This window comes from Saccopteryx bilineata, chromosome 2 (assembly GCF_036850765.1).
Source record: "Saccopteryx bilineata isolate mSacBil1 chromosome 2, mSacBil1_pri_phased_curated, whole genome shotgun sequence".
In the NCBI taxonomy this organism is placed as follows: Eukaryota; Metazoa; Chordata; class Mammalia; order Chiroptera; family Emballonuridae; genus Saccopteryx; species Saccopteryx bilineata.
This window is the reverse complement of record NC_089491.1, coordinates 115,777,179-115,799,599: the sequence shown is the minus strand read 5'-3', so window position 1 is coordinate 115,799,599 and position 22,421 is coordinate 115,777,179. Positions and strand designations below refer to the sequence as shown.

At 48.3% G+C, this 22,421-nt stretch overlaps 1 protein-coding gene across 1 annotated transcript; it reads left to right on the top strand.

The window, feature by feature from the left end:
- Positions 1-12,040: 12,040 nt before the first annotated feature.
- Positions 12,041-22,245, top strand: NRIP2 (nuclear receptor interacting protein 2). The gene is made up of 6 exons (XM_066254773.1): positions 12,041-12,490; positions 17,255-17,407; positions 18,982-19,064; positions 19,983-20,104; positions 20,356-20,408; positions 20,721-22,245. The coding sequence occupies exons 1-6, from the start codon at positions 12,299-12,301 to the stop codon at positions 20,811-20,813; spliced, it is 696 nt and encodes a 231-aa protein (XP_066110870.1). The 5' UTR covers positions 12,041-12,298; the 3' UTR covers positions 20,814-22,245.
- Positions 22,246-22,421: the final 176 nt, after the last annotated feature.

The following is a 22,421-nucleotide window of genomic DNA, read 5'->3' as shown; positions in this document are numbered from 1 at the left end:
AGCTTGAGTGCAGGCTCAAACCAGCTTGAGTGTGGCTCTGGTTTGAGCAAAGCTCACCAGCTTGGACCCAAGGTCACAGGCTCGAGCAAGGGGTTACTCGGTCTGCTGAAGGCCCCCAGTCAAGGCACATATGAGAAAGCAATCAATGAACAACTAAGGTGTCGCAATGAAAAACTAATGATTGATGCTTCTCATCTCTCTTTGTTCCTGCCTCTCTGTCCCTATCCATCCCTCTCTCTGATTCTCTCTCTCTGTCTCTGTAAATAAATAAATAAATAAATAAATAAATAAATAAATAAAAATAGAAAGAAAGTAGATAAACACAGGAGGGAGAAAGAGAACTGCTGACAGCAGAGGAAAGGTGACTCAGAGTCTCTGTCAGAGCTCAGGGGTACAGAATGTTGGGAAAGAGTGGAGCAACTTTGTCAAATTCTTCAAGGGCGCTTGCAGGGTAAAGATTAGGGTACAGAGCCCAGGGCAAGAGAGGCTGGAAAATAATCTCCATGGGTGGAAGGGAAAGGGGATGAATAGAAAGGGTAATCACTCTTAAGTGAGTCCCTATGACAGCAGCTGGATTCTATAACTGGAAAAACCAGGTTGGGGGCTCAACAGGCTGTTCCAGCATCTCATCATCTCAGTAGCTGGTGGAACAGTGACCTGTTTCCTCTTGTGTCCTCCAGAGTCCTGCTGAACAATCCATTCAACAAATTTGGTGTAAGAAGAGAAAGAAGAAACAAAAAAACATGAAAACCTTACCCTGATAAAAAGCCTAGGGTCTAGTGGGAAGATAGACAAGTAAACAATTAAAATAGTGCCAGAAACAAGATAATGGATACCTGATCCAGTTGTCCTGTGAGAGCAAAGGGGAGAAGTGTGTGCGTGTGTGTGTGCGCGCGCGCATGTGAGCACAGACATGAAAGCCCGTGCATGTGTGTGTACAGTTCCCAAATAATAGCAAACGTTTACTCAGCACTGACTATGTATTTGGTAATATTTTCAGAGCTTTTCATGAATCAGTGCATTTAATCCTCACAACACTATGATGTAGGTCCCATTATAATCTCCATTTAATTAATTAATTTTAGAGAGAGTCAGGAAGGGAAAAAGATGAGAAGCATCAACTTTTCATTGTGGCCTTTTAGTTGTTCATTGATTACTTCTCATACGTGCCTTGACCGGGGGGCTCCAGGTGAGCCAATGACCCCTTGCTCAAGCCAGTGACCTTGGGATCATTTTGATGAATCCATGCTCAAACCAGCGACCCTACACTCAAGCTGGATGATCCTATGCTCAATCCGGCGATCTCAGGATTTCGAACCTGGGTCCTCAGTGTCCCAGGTGGATGCTGTATACACAGTGCCACCACTGGTCACATTATAATGTCCATTTTAGAGATGAGTAAACTGAGGCATACAGAGCTCTTAACCACTTTGCTATTCTGCTTCTCATTTAAACTTCACAGCAATTCTACAGTTACATGTTATTTCAGTTTTACAGATGAGGGAGTGGATTCAAAAATATTTGAATAAATAAAATTAAAAAATTAAAATTAAAAAAACCTGACCTGTGGTGGCACAGTGGATAAAGTGTCGACCTGGAAATGCTGAGGTTGCCGGTTCGAAACCCTGGGCTTGCCTCGTCAAGGCACATATGGGAGTTGATGCTTCCAGCTCCTCCCCTTTCTCTCTCTCTCTGTCTCTCTCCTCTCTGTCTCTCTCTCGCCCTCTCTCTCTCCTCTCTAAAAATGAATAAATAAAATAAAAAAATAAAAAAATAAAAATAAAAAATATTAAGTGCTTCACCCAAAGCACCCAGTTAGTAAATGACCAAGTTGGAATACTTGACCAAGCTTGTCTGAGTTCATTTCAATATACCATGTTCAGTCTGCTTTCATCAGTAGAGATAAACGCTTCGCCGTGGCTTTGCCATTGATAAAATAGAGGAAAACATCATAGTGTCAAATATAAAAAGTTGCCCTAGCCTGGTAGTCTTTGGAAGATCTACCTTTGGGAATGGAGATAAGGTGATCAAGTTCCAAAAGTGGCACAGACTTTCTGAGACCTTTGCTGGACAGGAGAGTTCTGGAAAACAGCTTCACTATTATCTTCAGCAGATCTGACAGGGCCAGAGGAGAAGGCCCAAAATAGAACTGGCTGCCCTTCGCCCTCCATGGGCTCAAGGGAGCTGTTTGTCTAGTTCTGAATAATCCATTTTATGAAGAATATTCTTGGAATTTCCTTATGAGGCAGGGCATTTGACTGGATGACTTCACTGTACCAAATGAACTCTCCTCCCCATCCTACCACCAGACGTAAGAATTGGCACTATTCAGGCCCTGGCCGGTTGGCTCAATGATAGAGCATCAGCCTGGAGTGTAGATGTCCTGGGTTTGATTCCCCGTCAGGGCACATAGGAAAAGCAACCATCTGCTTCTCCACCCCATACTCACCCTTCCGCCTTCTCTTTCTTTCCTTCTCTCTCTCTTCCCTTCCTACAGCCATAGCTCAATTGGTTCGAGTGCATCAGCCCCAGGCACTGAGGATGGCTCCATAAAGCCTCCACCTCAGGTGCTAAAAATAGCTTGGTTAGAAGCATGGCTCCAGAAAGAGGTTGCCAGGTGGATCCCGCTTGGGGCACATGTGGGACTCTGTCTCTCTATCTCCCCTCCTCTCACTTGGAAAATAAGAAGAAGAAAAAAAAGAATGGCACTATTCAGTTTTGAGGATGAACATTTAAAAGAAAAAGTGTAAAGATATTTAAAGGCATGAAAGGTTATCATGAGGAAGGCAAGAACCAGTTTGCCTCCATCTCGACTGTGGCTTGGAGGAGAGATTTTTAATATAGCTGCAATATAGGAATTTAGATTAGCTATAAAGAACTTTCTGAAACAGTAGAAAGATGCTGGAGTAGGTTATATTAGGTTTAAGAAAATTAACTGTAAATCTATTTAGACGGGTCCTATCCAACAGAAATATAATGGAGCCACATATATATGTAACTTTAAATTTTTTGGTGGCCATCTTTATTTATTTATTTATTTATTTATTGGGGGGGGGGATGAGAGAGAAAGAGAGAAGCATCAACTTACTGTTCCACTTAGTTATGCATTGATTGCTTCTCATATGTACCTTGATCAGGGATCGAATCGGCAACCTTGTTCTCAAGCTGGTTACCCTGGGCTCAAACTGGTAAACTCCAGCTCAAATCAGCAACCTTGGTTCTCAAACCAGTGACTTTGGCATTCAGGGTCGACAGTCTACCCGCTGTGTAACCACTGGTCCGGCTTTAGTGGCCACATTAAAGTAAAAAAAGCCTGATCAGTGGTGGTGCTGTGGCTAGAACGTTGAACTGGGATGCTGAGGTCCCAGGTTCGAAGCCCTGAGGTCAGCGGCTTGAGCACACAGTTGCTGACTTGGGCATGGGATCATAGACATGACCCTATGATTGCTGGCTTGAAGCCCAAGGATACTGGCTTGAGCAAGGGCTCACTGGCTTGGTTTGAGCCCCACTCTTCAAACATCAAGGCACGTATGAGAAGCAATCAATGAACAACTATGGTGACGCAACTATGAGTTCATGCTTCTTTTTTTATTTTGTGGCAGAGACAGAGAGAGGGACAGACAGACAGGAAGGGAGAGAAATGAGAAAAATCAATTCTTTGTTGTGGCTCCTTAGTTGTTCATTGATTGATTTCTCATATGTGCCTCAACTGGGGGGCTACAGCAGACCGAGTGACCCCTTGCTCGAGCCAGCTACCTTGGGCTCAAGCTGGTGAGCCTAGCTCAAACCAGATGAGCCCACGCTCAAGCTGGCTACCTCGGGATCTCGAACCTGGGTCACCCACATCCCAGTCTGATGCTCTATCCACTGTGCCACCACCTGGTCAGGCTGAGCTGATTCTTCTCTTCTCTCTCCCTTCCTCTCCCCCCCCCAATAAGAAAGAAATAGAACAGAAAAAAGTAAAAAGAGCCTGACCAGTGGCAGCGCAGTCAATAGAGAGTTGACCAAGGATGCTGAGCTTGCCAGGTTGAAACTCAAGGTCACCAGCCTGACCAGGCAGTGGCGCAGTGGATAGAGCGTCAGACTGGGATGCGGAAGACCCAGGTTCGAGACCCCGAGGTCGCCAGCTTGAGCGCGGGCTCATCTGGTTTGAGCAAATCTCACTAGCATGGACCCAAGGTCACTGGCTTGAGCAAGGGGTTACTCGGTCTGCTGAAGGCCTGCGGTCAAGGCACATATGAGAAATCAATCAATGAACAACTAAGGAGCTGCAACAAAGAACTGATGTTCCTCATCTCTCTCTGTTCTTGTCTGTCTGTCTCAATCTGTCCCTCTCTCTGACTCTCTCTGTCTCTGCTACAAAAAACAAACAAACAAAAAAACCAAAAACCCCCACCTAGTATATTTTACATTTACAGCACATCTCAACACAGACTAGCCACATGTCAAGTGCTTGATAACCATATATGGCTTGTGGACACTATATTAATTAGCACAAGTCTAGAATTGCTAATGACTGTCAGACACTCAAATGGCAAATACAAGATATAGTCTGGTTTTATCTAAAAGCAGAAAGTTCTGCCTGACTGATGGTGGTGCACTGGACAAAGTGTTGACCCAGAATGCTGCGGTCACCAGTTCAAAACCCTAAGGTTGCTGGCTCTGAGCGCAGCTTGTCAGCATGGAGTAGCTGACTTAAGCGGAGGATTTTCCACACGATCCCAAAGCTCACCAGCTTGAGCCCAAAGGTCGCTGATATGAAGAGGCCACGGTCACTGGTTTGAGCAAGGGGACACTGGCACAGGCTGGTCAAGGCACCTAGGAGAAGCTCAATTACAATTAAAGTGAAAGTAACTACAAGTTGATGTTTCTCACCCTCTCTCTCCCTTCCTGTCTCTCTCTCTTCTATTTCTCTCTCTCTCTTGCTCTCACTCTCCCTTAAAATAAATAAATAAAGGCAGAAAGTTCTCCATAACTGTGGGCCTATGAGGTTAAAGACCAAGAATACCTTAATTTTTAGAGCCTTTCTCAGCCTTCCTCATGGCTAGAAATATGAAAACGCACTGCCCTCTGGCAATTTTTAGAACCGACTCAGCAGTGTTCTGCATTCTCTTTCAGGAGAGAAAACCCTGACTCCCTCAGGTCCACCAGATTCAGAGCCTGGGGCTGTTCAACTAGGTGGGAAGAGCATGGTGCCCAGGAGGGCGGGTAAACAGGTAGCTCTATTCTCTCCTTACCTCACCTATCTGTCTTGCTGGTGTGAATAACTGGTCACAGGAAGAGCCAGGCTGGACAGAGGAGATGGAGAGGGTAAGCTCTGCCTCCCATCTGGGGTGCAGTGTGGGACATAGCACTCTCCTGGCTTAGCCTCTTCTTACCTGCACTGTTCCAAGTTCTCTGTCTGCAAACACCTTCCCAGATACCTGTGCGGCCCTCTCCCTCGCCCGTTCACATCCCTGGACAATGTCATCTGTTTGGAAAGAGCCACCCAAGCCCCCACCCTCCCTACCACTCTCTCTCCTCTCACCAGCTTTATTTTTCTCCAGCACTTACCACTTCCTGACATGAATTTAGTTGCTTCATCTTGTTCACCACTACACACCCAAGGTCTAGCTCAGTGTCTGACACATAGTAGGTGCTCAATAAATATTTTTGACTGAATTCATTCCAAAAATACAACTTGTTATAATTCAGAAGAAAACCAATGTAGTGAGGGAGCCATATAGTACACTTCCACATTTTTCTCATAAAATTTCTGAATTCGGATCCATTCACTTTTATATGAACCACGAGATGAAATAAATGTGAGAAATTATAGCTACTTACCAAGTGTGTTGGAAAGGAAAACCTCTGCTTCCTTTAGTCTTTACAATCCAGAATGGTTTACTTTTTCTCTACAGTGTTCCTGGAAGTTTTCTTCCCCTGTGTCTCATTGTCAGAGTCCAATGGTTAAAAAATAGTGAGAGGAGAGAAGTGAGGTGAATTACTAGTAAAGTACAAACAACCTATCTGAGATTACAAACTGGCCGCAGGACATTCCCCGGTACTCTCCACCATCCTACCGAAGGGATTTCTTTAGTCCTTGACAAAGAAGAGCTCAAGAGTTTTGTATTGCGAAAACATTTCTGTTCACCCTGCCTCTTTGGGTAAAGAATAAATTTACAATGGAAAGAACCAAGGAACACAAAAAAGCAAAAGAGTCCCCTACCCCTGAGTCCCATCCCAAGAGGGTAAGATAGGTAGTGAGTGGAGTATCAATAATATTAGTCTGGACCGCAGAACATGGGGCAACTCAATTGCATTTCAGAGAATGGCATTTCCTGAGCACAAGTGTTTCCTAGGGCCAGGCAACAGAGGCCTTATCAGACCTACTGCAGGAGTCTCCAACATCACTCCACTAAAATTGTAAACTCCAATATCTTCATCCTATGCCACAGGTACATCTAGAGTTCCCTGGAATGCAGTCTATGGACATAAATGCACCTGAGTCCTGAGGCATATTGTCCATGTTACTAGGCTGGCTCCAGGCAACTCTGCTAAGTGCCTAGAGTCATCTCACTCTTGTTCACTGATAGCATTACTCCTCCAAAAATTGAATTAATAAAGGACTCTTGAAGATGTTGAAGAATTTTTAAACCTAAGGAACGAATTGCTGAGAATAAAGTTGGAGAGCTACCTTTCAGCATTGGGGCCGTGCCAGCATCACAGTATGGAGGTCACTCACTGATCTGTCAGTGCATACAGTAATCCCATGGAAACCACCAACAGAAACCAGCTCAACATGTCAACAGATCCTTCTTCAACCTCTATCCCAGGCAAATTTGTGGTGGTGATGCAGTGGTGGGATTCAAATAATGTAGTAACCGATTCTCTGCCTAATGACTTTTAAGTATAAAAAAGATACACCGAGCCCTGGCCGGTTGGCTCAGTGGTAGAGCATCGGCCTGGTGTGCAGAAGTCCTGGGTTTGATTCCCTGCCAGGGCACACAGGAGAAGCGCCCATCTGCTTCTCCACCCCTCCCCCTCTCCTTCCTCTCTGTCTCTCTCTTCCCCTCCCGCAGCCGAGGCTCCATTGGAGCAAAGTTGGCCCAGGCGCTGAGGATGGCTCTGTGGCCTCTGCCTCAGGCGCTAGAATGGCTCTGGATGCAACAGAGCGACGCCCCAGATGGGCAGAGCATCGCCCCCTGGTGGGCGTGCCCGGTGGATCCCAGTCGGGTGCATGTGGGAGTCTGACTGCCTCCCTGTTTCCAACTTAAAAAAAAAAAAGATACACCGAAAGGTAGTTTATTATTTCATGCATTTAATACTTAAATAAGAAGAATAAAAGATACATAAAACTAGATTGTTATAAAAAGAGTTTTAAAATATTAATGAAAAATATTAAATAATACCTGACAAAAAACAATAAAACTATTATTTAAGATATTTTCATATTGCTTCTTTTTTTTCTTTTTTTTTGTATTTTTCTGAAGTTGGAAACGGGGAGGCAGTCATACAGACTCCCGCATGCACCTGACTGGGATCCACCCGGCACGCCCACCAGGAGGCGATGCTCTGCCCATCTGGGGCGTCGCTCTGTTGCAACCAGAGCCATTCTAGCACCTGAGGCAGAGGCCACAGAGCCATCCTCAGTGCCCGGGGCCATCTTTGCTCCAATGGAGCCTCGGCTGCGGGAGGGGAAGAGAGAGACAGAGAGGAGGGAGAGGGAGAGGGGTGGAGAAGCAGATGGCACTTCTCCTGTGTGCCCTGGCCGGGAATTGAACCTGGGACTCCTGCACGCCAGGCCGATGCTCTACCACTCAGCCAACCAGCCAGGGCCTCCATATTGTTTCTTGATTGGCGTCTTCGCTTGCAATTTTCTTCGCTTTTATCCAAGTGTCATTGGCTGTGTGATTTATCCTTAACCATCCTTTCACTGCAGGAACAGGATCCCACTCCTTTACCTATAGATGAAACGAACATTACTATGGGCTCTGAGAATATGCTGTTGCAAAAGATGAACGTTAAAAAAGAAGAAGGAATGTAAATTTGTGATTTCCACATTGGGCGGCTGCCCAGGTGCCCACCTTAGAGAGAACCTTGATTACAAGTGACATTTTAACAACCGGTTTTGCTGAACTCAACAAAAAATTAGGTATTAGTTCTGCTGAATCAGTGTGAACTAGCTGAATCCCACCACTGTGGTGATGGATGTTAAGGCGTGGGAGGGAGCTGAAATAGTCCACTAAAACTGTGTCTAATTGAAGCCAGGATCTGGTGGGCCAGAGCTTGATAAATGGGCCCATACTATAGTTTGGTTTTTGTTTCATCTTTATCATTTCTATCAGTGTTCTCCTTTGGCATAATGGAAACTAAGCAAGACTTGGGAGACAGTACACAAGGGTTTGACTACTGGCTCTGCCATATAATAACTGAATCTTGAGCAAGTTTTCTAAGTCTTAGTGTATTAGTTTCCCAGGGCTGCCATAACCAAGTACCAAGAACAGGGCAATGTACAGTAGAGAAATTTATTGTCTTTTTTGTGTGTGTGTGACAGAGACAGAGAGAGGGACAGATAGGGACAGACAGGAAGGGAGAGAGATGAGAAACATCAATCCTTCGTTGTGGTTCCTTAGTTGTTTATTGATTGCTTTCTTATATGTACCTTGACCAGGGGTGGGGTGGGTTACAAGAGAGCGAGTGACTCCTTGCTCAAGCTAGTGACCTTGGGCTTCAAGTCAGCAACCTTTGGGCTCAAGCCAGCGACCATGGGGTCATGTCTATGATCCCATGCTCAAGCTGGTGAACCCATGCTCAAGCCAGAGGCCTTGGGGTTTTAAATCTGGGTCCTCCGTATCCCATTACAATGCTCTATCCTCTGCGCCACTGCCTGGTCAGGTTTTTTTTTTTTTTTTTTTTAGTTCAGTGTGAAGAAGGGAGGCAGAGAAACAGACTTCTGCATGCACCCCAGCTGGGATTCGCCTGGCAAGCCCACTAGGGGTGATACTCTGCCCATCAGGAGCGTTGTTCTGTTGCTCAGCAACTGAGCTCTTCTTAATGCCTGAGGTGAAGGCCGTGGAGTCATCCTCAGCACCCAGGACCAACTCACTGCAATCAAGCCATGGCTACAGGAGGAGGGGAGAGAGAGAGAGAGAGAGAGAGAGAGAGAAAGAAGTGAGAGGGGGAGGAGTGGAGAAGCAGATGAGTACTTCTCCTGTGTGCCCTGACCAGGAATTGAACTCAGGACATCCACAATGCCAGGCAGATGCTTTACCACTGAGCCAACTGGCCAGGGTTTATTTTCTCATATTTGTAAAGGCTAGAAGTCCAAGATCAAAATGTTAGCAAGGTTGGTTCCTTCTGAAGGTTGTGAAGAAGGATTTGTTCCATGCCTCTCTCCTAGCTTCTGGTGGTTTGCTGGCAATCCTTGGCATTCCTTAGCTTGTACAGGTATTGATTGACTTACAACCTATGCAACTTACAACCATTCGTCTTTACGACCACAATCGCTAGCCACGACTGCTTCACATCTGGCAGCGCAAGTGTTGCCCAGCTGGGCTTACGACAGTGCGGACCAGCTTCCGGCAGCACTACCATCTCCGCGTGTGCCATTTCAACTGTTATCCCGGACTCAGTACAGCAATTTGTGTTTTGTGTCTTGGATATTTTTCATCAAACCCCTCCCAAGATGTCTACCAAGATGAAATTGTCTTTGTCTTTGACTTAAAGATTTTTATAACATCATTTCACAGTACTGTACATATAGCCTACTCAACTTACGACCAAATCGTGTTACGACCGGTCTGTCGGAACAAATCGTGGTCATAAGTCGAGCACTAGCTGTAGATGCATCTCCCCATTCTCAGCCTATGTGCTCACATGGTATTCTTCCTGTGTGCCTCTGTGTCCAAATTTCCCCTTTCTATAAGGACATATATTGAATTAGGGCCCACCTTACTGATCTCATTTTAACTTTATTATCTCTGTAAAAGCCCTATCTCCAAACAAGATAACCTCCTGAGGTACTGGAGGTTAGGATTTTAACACAGAAATTGGGTGGGACACAAATCAACCCATAGCACCCAGCTAGTTTCTCCATCTGTAAATGGGGATCATGACACAATTCTTCTTCATACCACTGTAGCGGTTGTGAATGTGCCTCAAAGAGGCTGGGTACGTAGAAGACCAGTGATGTCTGGTTTTTCTGGCTGAGCATGTGTCTTGGTGCTGTCTGGACCAGACTAAGTCCCTAGGGAGTAGGGCTCTGGTGGGGTGCTCGTTCTGTGAGTGTCCAACACATGTGAGCAGGTGCTTGACCAAAGCATTTTGATGATGGTGAAGACAAAAGGCTGGAAAGAAAAATCTGAAGACAGATGAGGCAGGGCTATAAAATGTCTGATGCTAGCAGAGCCCTAGGACACCCCATCCACTGCTGACTGGGGTACATACCTTGGAGGGCTGTTTGGCATTACACACAAACGAGGAAGGAATTCCATTCTCAGGTCTACATTCTAGAGCAGCAGTTCTCAACCTGTGGTTCGCAACCTCGGCGGGGTCGCCTAAAGCCATTGGAAAATACATAATGCATATCAGGTATTTACATTCCGAATCATAACTGTAGCAAAATTACAGTTATGAAGTAGCCACCAAAATTATTTTTTGGTATGGGGTCACTGCAACATGAAGAACTGTATTGCAGGGTCACGGCATTAGAAAGGTTGAGAATCACTGTTCTAGAGAAATGCTTATACATGTTCTCAGGACAGAAGTGCAAAAAAGTTCATAGCTGCATTGGTTGTCAGAAAAAAACTCCCGAAAACCTAAATTTCCTAGATATGATGTATTCATATAGAGGAATACTATACAGCAGCAAAAGTGGTAAACTAGAATTATACATATCTCATGGATGAATCTCAGTAGTAAAATATTGAGTGAAAAAAAGACAGCCTGACCGGGCGGTGGTGCAGTGGATAGAGCATCGGACTGGGAGGACCCAGGTTGGAGACCCTGAGATTGTCAGCTTGAGTGCAGTCTCAGCTGATTTGAGCAAAGCTCACCAGCTTGGACCCAAGGTCGCTGGAGCCCACGGTCAAGGCACATATGAGAAAGCAATCAATGAACAACTAAGGTGTTGCAATGAAAAACTGATGATTGATGCTTCTCATCTCTCTCCGTTCCTGTCTGTCTATCCCTCTGTCTGACTCTGTCTCTGTAAAAAAAAAAAAAAAAGAAAATGAAAAAAAGACAAATTGCTGAAGAATATATATAATGGGTCAGGTGAAGCTAAATCTCTATTGCTCAAAATATGTGTACCTATGTATGCGTAGAGTATAAAGACAAGTGTGGAAAAGACAAACACCAAGTTCAGCAGGGATGTTATGCAGGAAGAAGGGAAGGTGTAAGTGGAGCTTCAGCTATATTATTTGTAAGTTATTTTTTAAAGGAAGTCCACAAGTAAAGCGTATTGGTTCTTCTTTATAACTTTCTGCATGCTTGAATTCTGACACTTTTTTAGAAGAGCCAGGACTGGAAGATCCTTACATAAAACAGAGGCAGAAGCTTGGCTGACTTGTGGGAGATTCAGAGCTGCTCTTGCCACCTCGGAAACCCACACCTAGAGTAATGAGCTAAAGACCCGTCTGACACGTGCCACACTGAAAGGCTGAGCCCAGAAAGGCAAAGTCTCTCCTGTTGAGGGGGAGGAAAGGAGAGGAAGACATTCTGGTGCTGCCCCCTCTGGTTCCAAGCCTAGTTATTGGCTTACCCACTCCAACCCCTTGACTGCAAGAACCACAGGGGGAGGAGATGGGGATGTGGGTGGGGGTGGCAGAGCAGATGAGCACCCACACCATGGGTGCACACGCCTACACGTCTCATTCACACTAGCACCCCATGCAGGCTGCCACCTCCACGCACTCTGCCTGGCACGGGCACCCTGACAGTCCACAGCACCTTTACAGCCCCTCACACATGCACTCACTCCTTCCACCGCCCACCCTGGCCAGGACTCCAGATCTGAAGACGCCGCGGAGCCGGCCAGCTGCAGGTCCTGCCGCCCTCTCTCCAGTGCTGGGTTTTTCCAGCGGAGCCTCGCTCCCTCTACTGCACTCTCTGGGAATCGGCGTCTGACGTGGTTGCTCCCGTACATTATTTATTCATTTCCTCTTCCTCCCTCCAAGACCCTCCAGTCTGGAGAGCTGCAGCCCGGGACGGAGACAGGCTGGAAGCTACGGGGACACAGCAGGCAGAGGGGACACAGGGGCGGTCACCTCAGAAGCCCCCACCAGGCTCACCAAGCTCATCCAGCCTCGCAGGAGCCATGAGCACCAGGCAGGAGGCCCGGAGAGAGGGGGCAGACCCCAGCAGGAGGCAACAGGAGGCAGAGCTCCGGGACCGAGCCCACCTGAGCCAGCAGCGCAGGCTCAAACAAGCCACCCAGTTCCTGCACAAGGACTCTGCTGACCTGCTGCCCCTGGACAGCCTCAAGAGGCTGGGCACCTCCAAGGACTTGGTGAGGCATCCCTCTCCCCCTCCCCCTCCCCTGCCACCCCCCAGAAGTCCTCTGGCCCTTTCTCTCCATCTCCCCACCCCCTACCCTGAGGGGAGGGGGGAGGACATTTAAGAGCGGACCCTAAGCCTTCAGGTTCCCCTCCCTCACTAAGAGTGGGGGACAGGCAGTCCCAACAAATTGGGGGGCTCCCTTTGACCACTCTAAGCTCTCCACTAGGGATATTCCCATGACTTGGTGGCTCTGAGGGATCCCAATGTCATGGCTCAGTGCCCCCCCCATCCAAGGCTCACCTTGGAGTGAGCTCTGCCATTTGGGAGTAGAGGTTTTAGGGACACAGGTGCCTTTGGAGTCATCTACAGCTGGGAGGGCCTGGAGGACTGGCCAGTTTAGGGAGGGGATTTCCCTCTGCTCCCTAAACCAGAGTGCCTCATACCAGCTCTGGACACTCATTTGCCTTTTGACCCTCAGAATGAGGCCTCCATTCTTGCCAAAGCATCAGGATTTCCTACAGCTTCTGCCAGGCCACCTGTCCCTTTCCTCCCTCCAAACCTCCCTCCAGGCTCCTTCCTTCCACCCCCTGCAGCAGCTTGGGTCTCCACAGGGAACGGGGTGGGGGGGTAACAGTAATGAGGAGAGTGGATCAGGGGAAACTGCACAGACGCATTCCCCTCGGAGACAGTGGTTCGGAGCATGGGCTGTGAAGCCATGTTGCTGGGATTCAGATCCTGCTCTGCCACTTACTAATGTGGGCAAGTTACTTTTTGTCTCTGTGCCTCAGTTTCTTTATCTATTAAATGAGGATAAAATTAAAAGTGTCTACCTCATAGAGTTGTTGCAAGAGTTACATGAAAGACTTAGAACAGTGCCTGAATGAGAGAAAGCACTATCTAAATGCTAATTATTATTTTTTTTTTTGTATTTTTCTGAAGCTGGAAATGGGGAGAGACAGTCAGACAGACTCCCGCATGCGCCCGACCGGGATCCACCCGGCACACCCACCAGGGGCGATGCTCTGCCCACCAGGGGCGATGCTCTGTCCACCAGGGAGCTATGCTCTACCTCTCCGGGGCTTCGCTCTGCCGCAACCAGAGCCACTCTAGCGCCTGGGGCAGAGGCCAAGGAGCCATCCCCAGGGCCCGGGCCATCTCTGCTCCAATGGAGCCTCGCTGAGGGAGGGGAAGAGAGAGACAGAGAGGAAGGAGGGGGTGGGGGTGGAGAAGCAAATGGGCGCTTCTCCTATGTGCCCTGGCCGGGAATCGAATCCGGGTCCCCCGCACACCAGGCCGACGCTCTACCGCTGAGCCAACCGGCCAGGGCCTAAATGCTAATTATTAACATTCATTCAGCTACTATTCCATTTAGCCTGAGAGAGAAGGAAGCTCTAATAGGGTCCAGAGAACATGGAATCATATCCAGCCTCTTGCTCATAGAAGAAAGAAAGTCTTTTGTGCAAAGGTTTGGAGGCACTCTGCTCACTCCATCACCTACTAAGAGGATCTGAGAGGAGGGTGGGCACTTCTGTAACCTGAGAGGTACAAAGCCCTTTCTGGGCACCTTGGGCCACTCTGGCAGCCCCAGCTACCTGGGAACCTAGAGGTAATCACAGCCCCTCACTGCCCTTCTTGCCCTAGCCCTATCTTTCAAAGTCCTCCGAGCCAAAGGTTCCCCCTCCAGGAACCCTGCCCAGAGGCCAGGCAATCCCCTTGTGACATCCTAGCATTCCCCAAAAAGGAAAAGTGATCAGACTGACATTTAAATTCAGAGAACCTTCAGGGGGTGTCCCTCCTCCCAAGCATAGCAAGCACAGCTGAGAAGCAGTGGGAAAGGGAAGCAGGTTCTTTGGCTCCCAGTCGCTAGGACTTTATAGCCTCTACCCTTTGGGGACCATCCGACATGGATTTGGCCCTGAAGAAGGGCCGTCCCCGTGGGAAAGGTGGGAGGAGAGCTGGGAACTGCAGCAGAGCCACTCTCTCTGGCCAGTCCCAGGGCTGGCTGCCCTTTTCCCAGAGCTGGGTCTCCTGCTGGCAGCCTTGCTGGCGGGAGCAGCCTCAAGGGCCTCGTTAGCCCATGGGTGGAAAAACAATCCCAGGCTCCCAAGGAGAGAAGGCAGGTGGAGAAGCATGTGTGGAGCCTGGAGAGACACGGTATTCTTCAGCAAGCATTCATTGAGTGACTACTGCATGCTGAGCTAAGCCCTGGGAAAATAAGATGAATGTGATACACGGGCATTATCTCAAGTACTCTCCAGGCTAATGGGGGAGTGAAATCCACAGGTAACATCTGTGAGAAGCATGACAAAGGGAGCTACCCTAGCCTTGTGGGTGGAGCATAGAAGTCAGAGAAGGCTTCCTGGGGAAAGTAAACCTGCACTAATTACCAAATGCACATGGAATCCCAGACCTCTCTCCTGGATAGTTCTTGAACGAAGTGTGTTGAGCTAATCATTCAGTCTCAGGAATAGGGGAGAGCAGAAGCACCACACGGAGGTGGAAGAACAGCCTGCTGCAAGCATTACAGGCAGCGTAGCTGGGGCAGATAAGCCGAGCACAGTGGGCTACGAACGGTGAGACCAGGCAGATTCAGGCAGTGACTGGCTCATCTGGGCTATAGATCCCCTTAAAAAGTCTGAGCTCAGCCCTGGCCAGTTGGCTCAGTGGTAGAGCGTTGGCCCAGCATGTGGATGGCCTGGGTTCGATTCCTGGTCAGGGCACACAGGAGAAGCGCCCATCTGCTTCTCCACCCTTCCCCCTCTCCCTTCTCTCTCTCTCTCTCTCTTCCCCTCCTGCAACCAAGACTCCATTGGAGCAAAGTTGGCCTGAACCCTGAGGATGGCACCATGGCCTCACCTCAGGTGCTAAAATGGCTTTGACTGCAATGAAGCAATGGCCCCAGACAGGCAGAGCATAGCCCCCTAGTGGGCTTGCTGTGTGGATCCCGATTGGGTGCATGAGGAGAGGGAGTCTGTCTCTCTGCCTCCTTGCTTCTCACTTAAGAAAAATACAGCCCTGGCCGGTTGGCTCAGTGGTAAAGCGTCGGCCTGGCGTGCAGGAGTCCTGGGTTCGATTCCCGGCCAGGGCACACAGGAGAGGCGCCCATCTGCTTCTCCACCCCTCCCCCTCTCCCTCCTCTCTGTCTCTCTCTTCCCCTCCAGCAGCCGAGGCTCCATTGGAGCAAAGTTTGCCCGGGTGCTGAGGATGGCTCTGTGGCCTCTGCCTCAGGTGCTAGAATGGCTCTGGTTGCAACAGAGCAACGCCCCAGATGGGCAGAGCATTGCCCCCTGGTGGGCATGCCGGGTGGATCCCGGACGGGCGCATGCGGGAGTCAGTCTGACTGCCTCCCTGTTTCCAACTTCAGAAAAATACAAAAATAAAATAAATAAATAAATAAATAAATAAATAAAAATTAAAAAATTAAAAAGAAAAATACCAAAAAAAAAAAAAAGGTTGAGCTCTACCATGTAAGCAATGAGGCAGGGAGGTGCTTTTATAGATTTTAACCAGAGAAGTAACATGGTTAGTTTTGCTTTCTTTGGGTACTTCTCAAACTTTTTTTTTTTTAATTTCTTTACAGAGACAGAGAGAGAATCAGAGTGAGGGATAGACAGGGACAGACAGACAGGAACAGAGAGATGAGAAGCATCAATCATTAGTTTTTTGTTGCGCATTGCGACACCTTAGTTGTTCATTGATTGCTTTCTCATATGTGCCTTGACCATGAGCCTTCAGCAGACCAAGTAACCTCTTGCTTGAGCCAGCGACCTTGGGTCCAAGCTGGTGAATTCTTGCTCAAACCAGATGAGCCCATGCTCAAACTGGCGACCTCGGGGTCTCGAACCTGGGTCTTCTGCATCCAAGTCTGACGCTCTATCCACTGCGCCATCGCCTGGTCAGGCTACTTCTCAAACTTTAATGTGCATACAAATCATTTGGGTATCTTGTTAAAATGAAGCTCTGATTTAATAGTTTTTCTGCATTTCTAACAAGTGATGTTAAAGCTGCTGATCTGAGGACCACACTTTGCGTAGTGAGGGTTTTAGATAATCATTGGCTTTGAGCAGGTGTATTTGGGAGGCAACAGTATTGGAGGCAGGTTCTTATGATGTAAGGAGGCGTTCCAGTGATTCAGGAGAGCTGTGGTGCATCTGGAATAAAGGCAGTAATAGCGGGAATGGACTATACACACAGGAGGCAAAACTATTAGAATTTAGAAAGTGATTGGACAGGGTGGGGTGGGGTTACAGGTGAAGGGGGCTCCAAGGATGACTCCCAGAATCCTAGTTTTGAAGATTTTGACTTTTCCCTTTTTTGTTTCTGTTACTTTGACCTCTTTTCATCATACCATCAACCCCTGGGAGCTGCAACCCATTGAAGGATGAGGTCAAAGAGGGTATAGATGTCCAACCCCAAAAAAATACAAGGTTGTAGACTCAAGACAGAATTTCCCCCAAGCATAATACCAGTTCCTGAAATGTACCTTCGGCTAATATTAATCAGTCTGACCTATATGGGCTGTTCCCCATTTCTTCAACACTGAGGAATCTATTGGTGTCCCAGAAAATTGAATGATTTGATACTGAGTTCACTCTGCTATAATGATCTGACTGCTGGGATCCTTGGATAAGCTCCTGCCCCTTTCTTACTCCTGTGAGACTTAGGACGGGGTGAGGTTTGGGACAACGTCCTGGGATATCTAAGTAGGTGGAATGGAGCAGCTTGGATACTCGGCTTTAGACCTGTCTACCTTCGTTCTCTGTGGTGGAGCTAGCAGCCGCGCAGCGTGATCCAAAGACGCCTGGTAGAGGGAAGCCAGAGTCGGAGTCAGGGGGAGTCTCCCCTGGTGCAGGCCCTGGTTCATGGCCAGGAAAACAGGAGGATGACTAGCACGCCAGAGAGTCCAGCTCTTCAGGTCAATTGCAAGGTGAGAGGCTGCCCAGGGCACTGGCTTTCATTAACAATCTGCCTGTGACTGGCTCACTTCTCCCACTCTCCTTTCTGCCCTGGGTGGTGAGGGAATGAGGGAGGGAGAAAAGGAACCCTAAGACTGGATCAGAAAATGGGATCCTCTATCTTCACTCTCTGCCTCAAACCATCTTCCCTCTGTGCAATTCCATCTGTCACCACCATCTGTCCTTTTCGTTTATCGGGGTATAATCTTTAAATGTGAAGATGTAAATGCTCTTCAGTGCGCTCTACAGAATGAACGGTGTGTGCATGGGTGGATAAGGCAACCCTCCTGGAAAAGCTCATATGACGGCTCTGTCATCTCTGGAGCCATTTAGCTGCCCAACCAATATTGAACCTTCCTGATAAATGCCTGCTGCTCTATGCCTTGGCCTTTGCTCAGCATTTCCTCTGCCTGCTTTGCAATCATTTTATGTCCACATGCTATATAAACTCTTAAGTCTCAAATGTTACCTCCTCCTTGAAACCTTTTGATTTCCCCAGTAGGAAATAGCTTTTCCTATTTTTCTTCTTAATGTCAAGGGCAGTTTACTGACAATCCTTTCATAGGTCTTAAGACTTTCAACCATACAGTAGTTTACATTTCACTTCCCCAGACTCTGAAAGAACAGTATCATTGCTGTGCCTTCTAGTAACATCTGTGCATAGTAGATGCTCAGTAAATATTTGGAATAAGAGAGCTGCATGTTTGTGACATCCAAATATCCAAGTGTAACCCAGAATGTCTGTATATATCCAAAAGAAAATTAACATGTCTTCCTTTGCTTCCCATGGTGAATGCTTCTCTTACCCACATCTGAATTTCTTAACAAAGTATCTCAATTTCCTCATCCCTCCTCAATGCTGAACTACCTTTCTCTAACTGGTGGACCTCAGCCTCCCGAGAATTCCTCTAAACAAACAGATGTCCATTTCTGGTCAAATCATTCCCAAACAGATGGACTCACCACCATGTGCAGCTCACTTTCTTTTTTGATTCCTTTATCTGAGACAGTTTTGCCTCAATTGTATGAGTCCCACAAAAACCACTTTTTTTTTTATTCAGTGAAAGGTGGGGAGACAGTGACAGACTCCCGCATGCACCCAGGATCCACCCAAAAAGCCCATTAGGGGGCGATGCTCTGCCCATCAGGGGTGTTGGTCTGTTGCTCAGCAACCAAGTTCTTCTTAGCGCCTGAGGTAGAGGCCAAGACTGTGAAGCTATCCTCAGCGCCTGAGGCCAACTCACCATGGCTGCAGGATTGGAGAAGAGAAGAAGAGAGAGAGAGAGAGAGAAGCGAGAGGGGAAGGGGTGAAGAAACAGATAGGCGCTTCTCCTGTGTGCTCTGACTGGGTACTGATCCTGGGACATCAACATACCAAGCTGACGCTCTACCACTGAGCCAACTGGCCAGGGCCAAAAACCACTTTTAAAGACTCAGTTCATTCCCTTTGCTGGTTTCTGAAAGGGAATCATTCAAGGTTGGAAAGGTGAAGGTCCCAGTCCATTCTTCTGGGACTCACTGAATCCCTCATGACTCTCTTTCTCAGTGTCGGGACCAGGTGCTTAGGGTGGCTGTGGACACAGGCACCCACTACAACCAGATCTCCACTGGATGCCTCACCCGCCTAGGGTAAGTGCATGGCCTAAAATAGTGATGGGGGTGGAGCTTCTTTTGGGAGTAATGCTATACTGAAATGAGGTAGTAGTAAATATACTCGGAATACTAAAAACCACTGAATTGCATACTTGAAAAGGGTGAGACTTATCGTATATGAACTGTATCTCAATAAAGCTGCTATTTGCCTGACCAGGCAAAGGCGCAGTGGATAGAGTGTTGGACTGGGATGCGGAGGACCCAGGTTCAAGACCCCGAGGTCGCCAGCTTGAGAGCAGGCTCATCTGGCATGAGCAAAAAAGCTCACCAGCTTGAACCTAAGGTCGCTGGCTCAAGCAAGGGGTTACTCAGTGTGCCAAAGGCCCGCAGTCAAGGCACATATGAGAAAGCAATCAATGAACAACTAAGGTGTGGCAACGAAAAACTGATGATTGATGCTTCTCATCTCTCTCCGTTCCTGTCTGTCCCTATCTATCCCTCTCTCTGACTCTCTCTCTGTCCTTGTAAAATAAATAAATAAATAAATAAATAAATAAATAAATAAATAAATAAATAAATAAATAAAGCTGCTATTTAACAAAAAGTTAATGTGGCTCTGGCAGAGAAGACAAGGATTTAGAAGGGGTCGTCAAACTTTTTATAAAAAACCGTCCACGTTTGCAGTGCTGGTAGACCTGGTCCCTACCGCCCACTAGTGGGCGTTCCAGCTTTCATGATGGGCCAATCACGGTGCTGTTTGGTTGCACGTAGGGACCAGGTTGACCAGCACTGCAAAAGTGGGCGGTTTTTATAAAAAATTTGACGACCCCAGGGCCAGAGATTGGGTGAGAACCCCCCAAAGTGTGGTGGTGGTGGAGGAGGACAGGGACAGTAGCTGACTAAAGGGAAGAGGATGGGGGCTGTGTTGGTTATAACCCTTGCTTTCCAACACAGGTTAGGGAAGAAGGTCCTAAAAGCCCCAGGGGGGGACCTGGCACCCGGGTCGTCGGCCCAGGTGGAGCAGCTGGAGCTACAGCTAGGCCAGGAGACTGTGGCGTGCTCGGCCCAGGTGGTGGGTAAGTCGTCCCTTCACCAACAGCCCTGCTTCCCAACTCTTCTACCTTTCTCTGCTGAGCGGGTCCAAGGCAGAGACTTTCAGCCCTGCCAGCACCAGACAAGGTAGCCCCAAGGGTGCTCTGACTATCCCCAACATCTGTGCCCTGGAGGGTGGGGTGGGGTGGGCTGAGAAGGGCCACGTGCTGACAGGAGAACCGCAGTAACCACCAGGTACCCTCCAGAATCTTCTGTTTTCAAATGATTCTTGCAGATGTTGAGAGTCCTGAATTCTGTCTTGGACTGCAGACTCTGCTTTCTCTCAAGGTAAAGCCGATGCAAGCACTCTGGGGCCTGACCAAGGGCTGGGAAAGAGGCAGGTGGTCCAGGTGTGGCAGTCCGGGCTAGGGCCAGGGGCGAAAGACGTGTTGTGCACCACACCTCTGCTTCCTTAGAGGGTCCTGACCTGCCCGCAGGTGAAAAATATGGAGATCTGGATCCCTTTCTGACGGGGTGCAGGTGAAGGGAATAGGGCACAGCAGGGAGCAGGCAGAGCTGTGGGAAACGGGAGGGGGAATAAAAGAGGGCGCGGGAGGTTCCGTGCTGAGGTGAGCCTACCTCTCCCCCTCCACCCCACAGTGCTGTATCGACCTGGACCGGGGAGTGCTGCGGCTGAAAGACCCCCTCCCAGAGCTGCCCTTCCTGCCTTTGTACCAAGAGCCTGGCCAGTGACCGCTGTCCCAGTCAGTCCCCAGACAGAAGTGCCATGATTTAAAGGAAGAGCCTTGTGGGGTATAGAGAACTACTACAGCTGGTAGCTGGGGACTACTTTGTGCCTTTTGTGACCACCCTGACTGCTGTTCCGTTTCCCTCAGTTGGCCACATTCTCTGCTTCTTGGCAACTTCCCTATCCCCCGTTTTCCTAGAGAGGACCCAGGACCTCAGGGCGCTGGTTTTCCCGTTTTCTCTCATTCCCCACCAGAGAAGAGCAAAACCAAATCAAGATTGCAGAAAATGGCACAAGCACAATAGGGTTCCAGGCTGGGCCCAACACAGTAGAAACTGGCCAAGGCAAAGGCTGCAGTCGACTATTGTCTTCCACCTGTCCCCCAATTCCACCCCAAACTAACTGCCTTCATTCCCACATCTCTCTCACTTTCTGGGTTCATGTTTCACAACTAGACACCACACCTCACCACAGGGTCCCTGGCTCTGCTGGTGCCTACCTTTCCAATTCTGTAAACATCTGCTCAGTTGGCCAGGGGGTGACGCACGCGCGCGCGTGCGTGTGTAGAAACACTGAATGAAAATTTTCAACACAACAGGAAGGTGGCTTGGTAGAGGAATGCCAGCCCACAAGGCTGGAGCTCTGTTAGTTAACTTTTCTGAGCTTCCAACGTCAAAGCCAGTTATTATTTGATGACTGTGCAAAACCTTGGATATACCTCTAATGTTTTCTCCAGTTATCTGTCCTCCACTTGCTTTTCACCCACTGGGCACCTGAATTTCAGGGCATGTGTGCAAGAGCCATGGAGAGAGCTACCCCCAAAGGTGGACAGGATGAGGGTGTTGTCAGTCCTCAGACTTCATCTAACCAGCATTCCCTCTTAGTTCTAGAGCTATCCACCTCATTAGACCTTCTTCCCACCCCTCATCTCTGGCTTCCTGAGTGGGAGCTTGTCTTGTTTTGCAATCAGTGGCTAAGCCAGGCTCCACGCCAAAGCAAAGACAAGGAGGCTCTGCTGACTTCACTGTGAAGAGAGGAACCCAAACACTCTGACCCAAGCGTCCTTCTGACGGGGTTGAGCCTCTCACATCATGGATGAGGGATACAGGAAGAGAGAGCCAGGACCTGAACTAGGGAACTTAGGACCTTGGCTGGAAACAAAATCCTGAGTTTGGAGAAGAACCAGGATGCAAGGAGCTGCCCTGTGACACCCGGCCTTACCTTTCTTGGCTAAGTCTCCTGCCTTCAAAAGGAGAGGAGGGGGCTCACTATCACATGTGTGATAGTACCCTGGTCCCTCACTGCCTTGCCCCATAACCTCTGCTCTCCTAGTCTCTCCCTGTTCCTTCTCCTTCTGCCTCCTGCTGCTTCTGTAATTGTGGACCGCAGACCACCAACCCTACAGCAGGCCCTCAGCTCAGCTGCTTTGCCGTTTGAATAAACACCTGTTTCTCGATGGTACTGTCCTTCTTTGGTCTTCCTCCATGCTTGTCAAAGGCTGAGTAACTGTGCCTTCATTCCCTTACAGAAAGGAAATGTGAGTGTGGACCATTCCCCAGGTTGACCCATTTGGCGGGGGTCAACATCATTGAGAGCAACGGCTTCCAAACTCG